This window comes from Propithecus coquereli, unplaced genomic scaffold, assembly GCF_000956105.1.
Source record: "Propithecus coquereli isolate 6110/MARCELLA unplaced genomic scaffold, Pcoq_1.0 Scaffold519, whole genome shotgun sequence".
Classification (NCBI taxonomy): Eukaryota; Metazoa; Chordata; class Mammalia; order Primates; family Indriidae; genus Propithecus; species Propithecus coquereli.
Window position 1 is genome coordinate 669020 of NW_012151052.1, and position 13376 is coordinate 682395.

The window sequence follows — 13376 nt, forward strand, 5'->3', positions numbered from 1 at the left end:
AGATTTTTTTTTTTAAAAAAAAGAAGAAGATGCAGCCAGGCTTGGTGGCTTACGCCTGTAATCCTAGCACTCTGGGAGGCCGAAGTGGGCGGATCACTTGAGGTCAGGAGTTTAAGAACAGCCTAAGCAAGAGTGAGACCCCATCTCTACTAAAAATAGAAAAAATTAGCCTGGCATGGTAGCACATGTCTGTAGTCCCAGCTACTCGGGAGGCTGAGGCAGGAGGATCACTTGAACCCAGGAGTCTGAGGTTGCCGTGAGCTAGGCTGACACCATGACACTCTAGCCCAGGAAACAGAGTGAGACTCTGTCTCAAAAAAGAAAAAAGAAAAAAAAGAAAAAAAGAAGAATATGCAACAGAGGCTGTATATAGCCTGTGAAATTTAAAATATTTACTATCTGGCCCTTTATAGAAAAGGTTTAACAACCCGTGACTTTTAGATCTGTTTTTATTATCCTTTTTTTCTCTTGGTCCTATTTCTTAACATGCCTGGAAATAATTTTTTAGTGTTAGTGTTCATTTATGACAATTTATTAAGTAGAGATTTTTTAAATGAGGCATAACATGCATAAAGTATACAGTTTAGTGAGCTTTTAATGATGCATATACTCACCTAACCATGATACAAATAAAGATATAAAACACTTAAAGCACCCAAAAGACTCCTTTAAACTCCCTCAGAATATATATTCCTTGCCACAGACAGCCTCTCTTCTGACTTTTATTATCATAGATTCCTTTTTCTTGTTCTCAAACTTGATGTGAATGGGATTATACTGTATTTCCTATTTTGTGTTCAACTTCTTGCAATGTTGTGTCTGTAGCGTTCGTCCATATTCTTGCATGTAGCTGTAGTTTATCCTTTTTATTGCTGTGTAATATTCCATTGTGTGAATATTTTACAGTTTATTTCTCCTATAGTTGATACCTATCTAGGTTTTATCTCTCATATTTAGGCCTATCTGGAATTGTTATATGTCAAATTTCATGTTTTTCCACATGGGTATCCCACTGACCCAGGGTCATTTACGCATAAGATTGTACTCTCCCCACTGGGTGTGGTGTGCCTTTGTTGTCAATTGTGGCCGTTCATGTGCGAGTCTGTTCCTGTGATCTCTGTTCTGCCCCATTAGTCTGTTTATCCACTGTGTCATTGCTATGCTGTCTAGATGACTGAGACTTTTTTCTTGAAGTATTCTTACACAGAGCCTAACAGAATAAAGGGATTGAAGTCCCATTTCTTCAGGGATTATAGGTGGTTAGAATTCTCACACCAGATAAATCAAGTGTGCTGAAGAAAGAATTCCTATTTTAGGTAAAAGGTTTATTGGAAATTTGCTACACCCCCTCTACATTGTTCTGTACAGTTCAGAGAGTGTTGCTGCTTTGGTGCTATAAATATTCCTCACAGCTCTCATGTTTTCTTTTTTTCTAGCTAGCCTCCCCCTAACTTCCCACTCCAACCAAAAAAAGATACACTGTATAAAGGTTCTGATGATGAAAAAATTCTTTAAAGTGAATTATTAATCTTGAGCTTTCAGCAGATAAAAAATAATATTTAGTTAGTTTTGAATTGGTTCTGGTTGTCGGTTTTTCCTTTATGTGTCAGAGTGTAATGCTTCTTTGACTGTTTATCCTTTAGTATTTTTCTCTCATGCTCTTTTTTTTTTTACCAGTAGTACCTATTAAACTTTTCTTAATTATATTTTAAAGAATATTTTAATTAAAGCAAAACTTAAGGATATTCTTTCATAGAATAGAGTTTTTTTTTAATGTGGCATGTGACTTGTCAATCAATATAGGTTAAAGATGAATGGGAGAAGAAATTTTTATTATAATTAGTTTGTAAATGGCTTATCTGTGCAAAATTATTTTTGAAGGTTTAAACATATCTATAAAAATATTTTTCTTTTGTGGAGAAAAAGAAAAGGAGATTGAAGTTTGTGGGGATTGGGGTGGGGCAGGAAGGAAGGAGGGCTAGGAAAGCAAGACCCTTGCTCTAAGTTCACAGAGCCCTTAGTTCCTTTTTTTTTTTTTTTTTTTATTTCAGCAAATTATGGGTGTCCATATGTTTAGGTTACGTGTGTTGCCCTTGGTTCCCCCCCCCACCGAAGTCCGTGTTTCAAATCATGAGTCAAAACCTACCTATAGGGATACATCTTAGAGTTAGTCATGTGGGAGCCAGTACCCTGCATCTTTTTCCTTCTGAATATACAACTGTGTGGAAGGACAGTTATCTCTGGTAATCCTAGAGTCATTGTAACACATTTTATTTGCTAAGATAAACATTGTGCCCCAACATTCAGTTGAGGGGAAAATCAAGGAAGATCTTCATAAGACAGAAATGGCATAGGCTTTCTGGGATGGTTGTACGAGATAACAGGTATTTATTATTCATAAATAAGAGATTTATAATTATAATTAATGAAATATGCTTGTTCACAAGAGTAACATTTATTAAATGCTTCCTTGGTACCAGGAGTTATGCCAAGAACCATTTGTAATTATCCTATTGAACAATCTCAGCAATGGAAGTAGATACTATTTTTACTTTATAGGTAAAAAAGTCAAAATTTGACTTACAGAAGTTAAAAAACTTGTCTGAAATTCTAGCCTGACCTCAGACTGTCTTCACGTACTTTTTCATTATATTTCCGAGATTCATTTTCAGCTTTTTTCTGTATCACTACAATCCCCTAATTTTTTTTAAACAACAGTTGATGCTAATAATAATTCTATTCTGTATTTCCATGTTTAGCTTCAAAATGTACAGCTCTCAAGTCTTTTAATCAGCAATGATTTGACATTACAACTGGAGCTAGTGAAAGAAATTGATGAGGCCACCATTCTTCTTGAAAATTCTGCCCTTCACCAAATGATAGTCCGTTTGTTACATTGCAAAAATACAGAGAAATGTTTTATTTATTATACACAAACACAGCAGCCGCCCACCTGTTGGAGGGATTGCATTTATAGAGGGCACGGCAACTTGGTGCTGTACTGCTTCTTGAGGCCAGGAAAGCAGCCTGGAAGAACATGAGTGGTTGCAGAGGTTTCTAATAAATGCTTGATAAGTAGCATTCTGACGAATAATTTATTGATAATAAATGGAAAGGAGAGAATTAAGTCAAAGCTGATTTTTAGACACATTTGATATAAAATCTTCTAAGCACATCTCATGTACACCTTCTCCCTTGACCACCCCATTCTCAGCAAGTTCTCCCCTCCTGCCCCGCAGGAGCTGCCTCCTGAGCGTGGAGCCTGCCATCAGCACCAAGCACCTCCCTTACCAGAGCTTCCAGCTGTTCGGCTTCGACTTCATGGTGGATGAGGAGCTGAAGGTCTGGCTCATTGAGGTCAACGGCGCCCCTGCTTGTGCTCAGTAAGCCTGAACACCATTGTGTTTTAACATTTAGGAAGTTGGTTCAGTAGTTGGAAAAGTGTCTTGGTAAGGTGGTGAGCTCCCACTCCTGCAGGGTGCAAGCATAGACCCTTGACTGCTGTCAGGAAGGGTAACACAGTGATAGAGTCCCTTGGGAGGAGCTGTCTGGCAGGGCGGCTTTGTTGAATCATTTCCTTTCCATTTTCCCTCTGTGTTTTGAGCAGTTGGCCCATGCTCAGGTAGGTAGTAGATGCTGTGAGAATTTCAAACGAAACTAATAACTGCCAGAGAGACCCTCTCATGTGACAAGTTGAGTGAGCAGGATCCAGTGAGTGGGGAGACAGGGGTGACCCAGAAGTTCAGGGGCTCCCTGGGCAGAAAGGAGTCTGAGAGGCATCATGGACACAGTGGAGTTGGAGCTGGGATGCCAGGGAAGAAGGTCAGATGCACCAGAGGAAGGTGGGGAGAGCCTCCAGAAAGGGGTGCAGTGCCCATTGGAACCTTGCCCTCTGCCAAGCTCTGTGCATGTCTGGAAGATGCACAGAGGAATAGAAGCTCCCTGAGAACCTGTCCTTGGGGAGTTTCTGTCCCTCCCGGGGAGATGCCTGGCTGTAGTGGTATTAGTGTCACGGTGTAATGAAAGATGAAGGTGAGAAGGTAAGTCAGACCTTCTATGAAAGGCCTTAAGTGTAACACAAAGTCACTTGGACTCAGTCCTCTTATCCTCTTCGTTCTTCTGAAGATCCACTTTCATCATGTCAAGACCCTTTTATGGTTCCCATCTACATCTTGGAAAAATTGAGAAGTTGAGGTGACTCTTCAAAGGCTTAGGAGCAAGTCCTGCACCTGCAAGGGACCATCCTGTACACACAAGCTGCTCTTTGGTTAGGAGCTGGGCCTTTGCCTCTTGCCTGATGGCTACGACAGGTGTGATTCCAACTCATTTGTCAGCCTCTGCAGCTGGCACCCAGCCAGACTGTGTCCCAGGCCATGGGTTCACAGTGGGGAGCAAAGAGAGACATGGGCCCTACCCTTAGTGGAGAGAGACTGTGGGCTAGACAAAGGGTCAGATATCGATTACAAACTGAGACAAGTGCTTTGACAGGGAGGAAAGGATGCTGAAAAATAACATTACCAGGCAAAAGGCCCCCATTGGGAGTGATCTCGGCACTGAGACCTGAAGGTGGAAAGTGAGGTAGCTAAGAGCAGAGGCAGGCAGGGCTTTGCGTCTTCCTTCCCCAAATCAACAGTGGTGTGCCCAGTCTCTCCCCTGCTGTCCTTTCTGTCACAGGTTTGTCCCTCCATGATGCTCTAGTCTAGACCTTCCCCCTTCTGTCCTCCTGCCTTGCTCAGTTACTTTGCCACCTTTCTCCCTCTGTGCTGCTTCCATCCTGACCGCCCTGCAGAAACTGCTCTTGGAAGGGCCCCAGCCAAGTCCACATTGCCAAGTCCAGCAGCCTGTTTCTGTCCCCACTTCCCTGGACCTGTCGGCAGCACTCGAGGCAGCTGGCCACTGCGTGCTGAGATGCGCTCCTGTGGTGGCTGCAGGCACGCTCTGTGCCGGGGAGGCCTGCCTGGGGAGGTGTGGGCAAGCGGGGCTCGGTGTCCTCATCAGGTACCTCAGGTCCCAGCCCTGGGTGTCCGTCTCCTCTCCCTGCTGTGCTCTCTCTATATGTGATCTCACTCAACTTCATAGTTTTGAAACCACCAAATTACCTCACAGCCCAGAGATGCAGACCTGTGTCTGTGCCTGCCTTCCTTGCCGTGATGTCTGAATGTCTGACAGCATCCCCCTCCCACTACCAGACTTGCTGTCTCAGTGAGTCCACCACCCCTGCCCCCAGAGACCCTGCCTCCCGCTTCCCTCACCCTCAGGCCTGTGGCCTATGCCTCTTCAGTCCTCCACTCCCACTGCTGTTGCCCTTGCACAGGTCGTCTGCCATTGTGGCAGAGGCTTTTGCAAAGAGCCTCCTAACTGGGATCTCTGCTTCTGCTCTTACCGTGGTAAGATCCATCCTCCCAGAGTAGCCACAGTGATGAAATAAAACCAGACCACGCTGTTCTCCACACTTCCCATTGCACCTTGGACAGTAACCAGACCCCTCGCTCCACCTGCGAGGCCACAGCCCGCCTGCCTCTCCAGCTTCACCCCCGGCTGCCGTGGGGCCTTTGTGCCTGCTGCCACCTCTGTGTGGAGTCCCCACCACCGTCACCACTAGGCTCACCATGGCTGGCTCCTTCTCCACCAAAATGACATCTCCAAGAAACCTTCTTGAGCAATCCCATTTCTGATTTTCTCTAGCTGGAGGCTTAGTAGTTTCCTTCATTGCACTAATTGCCATGAAATTAACTCAACAAAGGACGTATGTGTGTGTGTGTGTCTGTGTGTGTGTGTTTGTGTGTGTGTCTCCCTTATCACGGACAAGCAAGATGGCTCTTACACACTCTTAAAATTGCCAGTCTTCCCTGCCAGTCAGAGCAGCAGTTGTCTGACTTGTTCACCTTGTTCATCTTCCATAAATACTTGTTGAAGGAATACTTTATCTTATGTAGTGCCTTCTGCAGTATTTGTATGTATAGTGGCAACTCGTTTATAAATGTGGTTATGAAATGGAATTTCTGGGGCAGATCTTGGTTTAAAAAGAAAACTAACAATAAAACTTAGATTTTTTTTTTTGCTTGCACTTGGATGAACCTCCTCAGTGATATTTTTAAAAACACATTTCAGGAAGCTTTATGCAGAACTGTGCCAGGGCATCGTGGACATAGCCATATCCAGTGTCTTCCCACCCCCAGACGTGGAACCGCCGCAGGCCCCACCCGCCGCCTTCATCAAACTGTGACGGAGGGATGCTCAGAGCTGCCTTGGAAAAAGCCCAGGGTCCTGCTCCAGGGGACAGTGAAGTGACTGGATCGCATATTATCAAGCCAAAGTGAGGGGGAAGAAAGGCAACTCGCAAAGACGGGATGGAAGAGAGCATGTGAGCAGAGGAGGTGACTCCCCCAAAGCGGGTTGCTTGGGTCCCAGGTAGAGCTCTCAACAATGCTGCCGAGACTTTTGAAAACTGAAGCAAATGTCTCTGAGGGGAGAGCAACATATTCTTCTAAGGGGAAAAAAACAGGGATTTTGTTGTTTTATGTTCTCATCCCTTAAAACAACCTTGGTACCCAAAGGCAGCCTGTGAGCAAAACCCCCTCCCCACTCCCTGGGGACAGCAGGCCACCAGGACCTCTGGTCGGTGCCCCCACCTGCTATAGCCCTAGTGCCTTAGCTCCGTGCCCACCGCAGCCCCGCTGTTCTGGGACATGGAGTGGACATCAGAGCATCTTGGAGGTTGCCCGTGTGTTCCCCACTCGTCCTCTCATGACATTCTGTCGCCTAAACTCTGGACAAGCATGCACCAACAGTCCTTAGTTTTGTGCTGCACGCCAGCCTCTCGGCGAAGGCGGTTTTCCTCATCACCTTCCTGATGGTGTTTGGTCAGTTGCCGGGCAGGGTTTGTGTGGGTCAGGCCCCAATACGGCAAACTGCTGCTCTAGGTCTGCTCTCTGCATGTTTTAGAAACAAAGTGGCAAAGTCTGCCCTCAACCTGTAAGCATCAAATAAGCATGAGAGAGAAAAAAACATATCTTGCTTTACTTAAATAGGTTGGGTGTGGTGGGTCTTTGAAAATATGATGATTCTCAATTATCTTTGTTTTAACCAGAATTCTAAATGCAGCTTTGCAAATTTCCCTTGACTTTTTTTTTTTAAACTTTGTAGAAAACCTTTCCAGGGGTCAGGAGAAAGTAGAATTCCACTCTCCATTCCCTACCCCCTTCAGGTGGCCCTGCCCCAGACATAGGTAGCTTGTCCCCTTTTTGTTCTCCTTGTGCTCCAAGCACCTTCTGTAGGAGTGGAGCGGCAGGTTTTGTTCCAGGAAGGGTTCTGTGCCTGCCTGTACCTGCAGGCATCAGGAAAGTGTATGTCCTGCCTAAATGGAAGAATCTTCTAAAATGGTAGAGAAGTGGTTTCAGAGTTCCATGCAGTGTCTTGTGAGTCTCAACAAATGTGTACTGTGACATGTGGCTTCCATATACTGGATGGACTAATACTTTGTAGGCTTTTCAGGAGACCACCTTACTAGCAATGGAAAGAACAAGATGTCATTTGTGTTTGATGTGAACTGAGTAAACAGGCCCTTCTTACAGTGTCCTGAAAATCACAGCGGACCCCTTGAAAACTGCACTCCATCCCAGAACATGGTGTATTCTTTCTCCGTGCATATGTGTGCTCCATTATTTGTTTCTTCTTGGCACTAGAAAACATTTCTGCAGTCAGGTGAGACTTTTACAAAAGAGAAGAAAAAACAACACCTCTTTGAACATGATGAGATGTGAGAGCTTACAGTGAGGAGAGGGGTAATGATAGAAATTATTTAATAGGTGCAGCAATGGGTGATAGGATGTGAGGGTATTACCTTGGGGTTAAGTGGAGAAGGGCCCAACTGGGTTGGCTCTCATGGGAATTTGGAATTACAAAATAAAAGTCCTGTTGGTTGCCCAGAGTACAGATTTTTAAAAGTTTGCATCTAGAGCAGAATAAAACAGTCATTGGTAATTGTGAATCCTGGAGGCCCAACACAGCTGATTGGTTAGTGTTTTGAAACTTCTGAGAAGGGAATGAGATCTGATCAGATCATGGGAAGATGTGCACCCATTTAGAAAGCATGGGGTACTGGGTCCTTGGCAAGGCTAAGTGGGCTGGCCACGGGGAAAGCGTGGAAGTCTTTGTAACGACGTCACATGCTTTCATAGATTTGTAATTATCTTTTGGACCCAAATTACAGGGACATTAAAAAGTTTTCTAGCCTTTACAGTGACAGAGCTAAGAATTCAGATGTTAGGAAGCCTGTGAGTCTTGATGGATTTTCTAAGGAACCTGAATCAATAGCATATATTATAAGAGAAGTAAGATTTTAGAAAAAACAAAAAGTTACACTTCATTCCTCATGTGACTTCAAATAAGTATCTATTTTATACACCTATTTATTTTTTAATTTATTTTTAAATTTAATTTTTATTTCTTTTTCTTTTCTTTCTTTCTTTTTTTTTTTTTTTTTAGAGAGATGAGGTCTTGCTTTGTCACCCAGGCTGAAGTGTAGTGACGATTCACAGTTGAGATCATAATTCACTGCAGCCTTGAACTCCTGGGCTCAAGTGATCCTCCAACCTCAGCCTCCCGAGTAGCTGGGACTATAGGCATGAGCCACTGCACCCAGCTTTACACATTTATTTCTGATTAGGTGGGATGGTTGGCTCAGAATTCTTCTATACCCTTCCATGGTGTCCTTGGCACAGATGGTCATGCCTGGCTCCCTGTCAGGCTTCACATTTTCAGTACATGTAAGTGCTGCCAGCTGCTGGGGAAGGAGGCATTATTTATTTGGAAATGTTAATTCCAGTCTCGGCTCTGTCATTTGACTGCACAGTAGCAGATGAGCCCATTAACCTCTCTGTGCCTTAGTTTCTTAGCTCATGGAAGAGATCATTGCCTGACCCGGGGACTACCTCAAGAGCTTTTAGTGAGGATAAATGAGAGTGTGTTCTCCTGTATTAGTTCTAGGAAGAAGATAAAAATGGAAGAAAAAAAAAAGTGAGAAGACTCAAGAGCCTTTAATACCAAGGTTCTCAATACTGACTACATGCTGGAATCACTTCTGAAGCTTTTAAAAAATGGTGCCCACACTTCTCCCCTCTCCCTACCACTGGCCAGTTAAATCAGAACCTCAGACAGCAATATGTCTTAAGATGCCTTGAACCACAGCCTGAGAAAGAAGGAAAAACACATTATTACTTTAGAAGAATTGCATATGGCTTATGGGTTTTAAAAAATCCTTTTTGGAAACACAGTCATTTCTTTAAGAATCACCAGATGTTGACATATATATTCCTGGAACAAGCAAGTGTGATCTAAGCAGGTTCCCTATTTGCTTCTCATCCCAGCATTTGGCAACTCAAACATGCTTTCATTTACATAAACAGTGTATGAAGCTTTGACAGCAAATGTAAACAGACATGAAATTATAAATCTGCTAAATATGTATTAAGTTTATTAATCAATTATTGAGAGAAAAGCCCCTTCCCTCACACATAATTCCTATGGTAATTATCAACCCGTTTTACCAAGAACATTTAAGTGCCTCAGTGTTGTATGATTTAGTGGAGCAGGTGCTGGCGTACTTACCAGCTGACACCATGTTTCACTAGCTCTTCAAGACGGTTACTACTATATACATACATGGAACATCTGGGAGTGCTGGAAATGTACTGGGATGGACAGAACCAGCAGGTGACAGTGAAGCTACAAAGCATGTTTCATTAACAGTTGAGGTTGTGTCAAGCTGGGGCAATCCAGACCTGTTGGGGGTGTGGTGAGGGGCTCTACTAGCAAAAACAGGGCGCTAGAGTGGGTTCCGTGTAGCATGTGGGTGCTATAGAGAAAATTCAGTGATATACATGTCTCTGATCCTGGATACAGAATCTGTACTGAAGAGGAAATGACTTCTGAAATAAGGCAATTTATGAATGTTTATGCCTGGAGCATTAAAGTAAAGTAATGATATTTCAAGTGTTTTTGTCCCCTTTGGTTCTATCATCTTGTTGTGGGTGTTGCCTGTCCTGGGATATCACTGGTTGTTTACATCCATGATCTCATTGCCCATGGGGTAGGGAGATAGTAAATCTGCTAGGCTTTGCAAGCCATATAGGGTCTCTGTTGCATATTCTTTGTTTTTGCCCCTAACTCTTTAAAAATGCAAAAACTCTTCTAAGCTCATAGGCCTACAATGGTAGGCCAGCTGTGGCCATAGTTTGCTAACCCCGGACATTATCCAATACATAAACCAACAGATTGTCCTTCAAAACTGATGAGCTGCTCTCAGGTGAAGCATTGAGACGATTTCAGCTGCCAAAATCCAGCCCATTGTTTCTCACGTCTTGTGTATTGTCTGCGTTATGATGGAAATTGTGAAGTATGACCCACGGTGTGAAAGAGACTTAAGTGTCTTCACATGTGGGGCAGAGGTGGAGGGGCTTCTGAAATGAGGCTACTTCCATAATTAGCCAGATGGCCAGGAAGTTCTTACTACGTATTTCACTAAGGCCAGGTCTATAAATACCTAGAAACCTCACAAAGCTTAGGCACTTACGGATAGAAAGGGCTTGATTTATGCAAAGCTGTCATCAGCTTGTAACTTCTTGTGCAGTAAGGCTAAAGGCTTTGGGCTTCTTTCCCATGTATGGCTGGCCTGCCTTCCATGGCTTCTTCCACTCCGTAAATACATTTCTGACACAAAAGAAGGTCCTTCCGTGACAGAAACCCTGGTGTGGGCATCCCACGCTAAACAAGTTTCAGATGCGACATGACACACTCCTACTAGACTCAGAAGAGATTGCATGGGCACAGTGCAGGGAATAAGCAGACATGGACCCAGGCAGGCAGCTACTTAGGAGCCTGGGTATGCAGCTACAAAGCTTTTGGAGGACTTCTTTTAAAGGCTGGTCCCTTTTGCTGTCAGCAGTTGTCCCTTCTCCTTAAAGAATCTAAAGCTCGCCCATGGCCCCAGAGGTTTTCCCCAAAGTATCTCTGTCTTAGTCCATTTTGTGCTGCCATAACAGAATACCACAGACTGAATAATTTATAAAGAAAATAAAACTTCTTTGGTTCACAGTTCTCAAGGATGGTTAAATCCTAGATTGAGGGGCTACATCTGGTGAGGGCCTCCTTGCTGCATCATCCCATGGCAGGAAGACACATGGTAAGAGAGAAAAGGGGCTGAACTCATCCTTTTATCAGGAACCTACTTCTGAGATAACCAACGCACTCCTGTGACAATAACATCATTAATCCATTCATGAGGGCAGAGCGCTCATGATTTAATCACCTCTTAAAAGTCCCACCTCTCCATTCAGTTGCATTGCGGACTAAGTTTCCAACACATTTACTTTGGGGGACACATGCAAACCATAGCAATCCCTAAAGACAAAGGAAAATGAGCCCCTGTCCCATGCAACACTTGATGGCACAACTTGAAGATTTCTGCAAGAAAAATTCCTTTTAAAAATTCACATGAGAGGACATCAGTGGGAATAGCAGAGTAAGAACCTCTGAAAATCCTCTCTTCTATAAAGGCAACGAGAACACTTGCAAAACTGTCTGGAAATTAACTGGGTCGCTGTTAATACTCTGATACCAAAATTGGACAAAGACAAGAAAAACAACAGACCAATATCTCTTAGGAATATACATGGAAAAAATAAAAATACTGGCAAACCAAATCCAATAACACATAAAAAGGATGATACACTATGACCAAATAGGATTTATCTGAGGAATACAGTTTGTTCAACTTACAAAATTCAATCAATGTAATATACCATTTTAATAGAGAAAAGGATAAAAAGTACATAATCATATCAGTATACACAGAAAAAGCATTTGACAATACACAGTACTTTCTTGATAAAAACACTCAACAAAATAGGAATAGAATACTTCCTCAGCTTGATAAAGGACATCTTTGGAAAAAGCCACAGCCTACATCATATTTAATAGTGAAAGACTAAAGCTTTCTCCTTTGTATTAGGCACAAAACAAGGATATCCATTCTTGCCACTTCAACATTGTACTAAATGTTCTAGACAGAGCAATTATATTAAAGGAATGAAGGAAGAAAGGGAGGGTGGGCAAGCAGATTAGAAAGGAAGAAGTATAACTATCTCTCTTTGCAGATGATAAGATCCTATATATAGAAAATCCTAAGGAATCCAGAAAATCTATTAGATCTAACAAATGAGTTCAGCAAGGTTGCCAGATACAAGATCAATATACAAAACTCAATTGTATTTTTATATACTATAAATGAACAATTTGAAATGAAATTAAGAAAATAATTCCATTTATGTCAGCACCAAAAAGAATTAAATACTTAGGAATAAATAACAAACATTCATTTGTATACCAAAAACTGCAAAACATCTTTGAAAGAAATGAAAGAACTAAATAAATGGTAAGTCACCCCATGTTCATGGTTTGAAAGACAACTATTGTTAAGATAAAAATAGACCCCAAAGTGATCTACAGATTGAACACAATCCCTATCAAACATCTCAGCTGCCTTTTTTGCAGAAATTGACAAGCTGATTTTAAAATTCACATGGAAAAATAAAGGACCAGGAATAGCCAAAGCAATCTGGAGAAAGAAGAACAAAGTTGGAGGAAATACATTTCCAGATTTCAAAATTTATTACAAACCTATATTAATCAGGACTGAGTGGTATTGGCATAAGGATAGACATACAGATCAAAGGAATACATTTGAGAGTCCAAAAATAAACCCTTGCATTTATGGTCAGTTGATTTTTGACAAATGGGCTAAGACAATTCAATGGAAGAAAGAATAGTCTTTTCAACAAATGATGTTAGGACAACTGGATATCCACAAACAAAGAAATGAAGTGGTATGCCTTTTTTACACCATATACAAAAATTGACTCAAAGTGGGTCAAAGACTTAAGTATAAGGATTAAAACTACAAAACTCTTAGTAGAAAACATAGGTGTAAATCCTAATGACCTTGGATTAGGCAATGCTTTCGTAGATGTGGTATCAAAAAGCACAGACAGCAAAAGAAAAAAACCTACATTTCATCAAAATTAAAAACTTATTTGCTTCAAAACACATCATAAAGAAAGCAAAAAGACAACCCACAGAATGGAGAAAACGGCCAGGCGTGGTGGCTCACGCCTGTACTCCTAGCACTCTGGGAGGCCGAGGCAGGCGGAACCTTTGAGCTCAGGAGTTCGAGACCAGCCTGAGCAAGAGCGCGAACCCTGTCTCTACTGAAAAAAAAAATAGAAATTAGCTGGACAACTAAAAATATATAGAAAAAATTAGCCGGGCATGGTGGCGCATGCCTCTAGTCCCAGCTACTCGGGAGGCTGAGGCAGATG

The 13376-nt window shown here is 42.4% G+C and overlaps 1 protein-coding gene across 1 annotated transcript in view; it reads left to right on the plus strand.

Moving 5' to 3' along the window:
• The window catches only part of TTL (tubulin tyrosine ligase), a 28765-nt gene extending 22237 nt beyond the window's left edge, over positions 1-6528 (plus strand). The window contains exons 6-7 of the mRNA XM_012656772.1: positions 3240-3383; positions 6112-6528. Of these exons, the coding sequence (XP_012512226.1) occupies positions 3240-3383; positions 6112-6226 (259 nt within the window). The 3' untranslated portion in view covers positions 6227-6528. The remainder of the gene's footprint in view (positions 1-3239; positions 3384-6111) is intronic.
• Positions 6529-13376: the final 6848 nt, after the last annotated feature.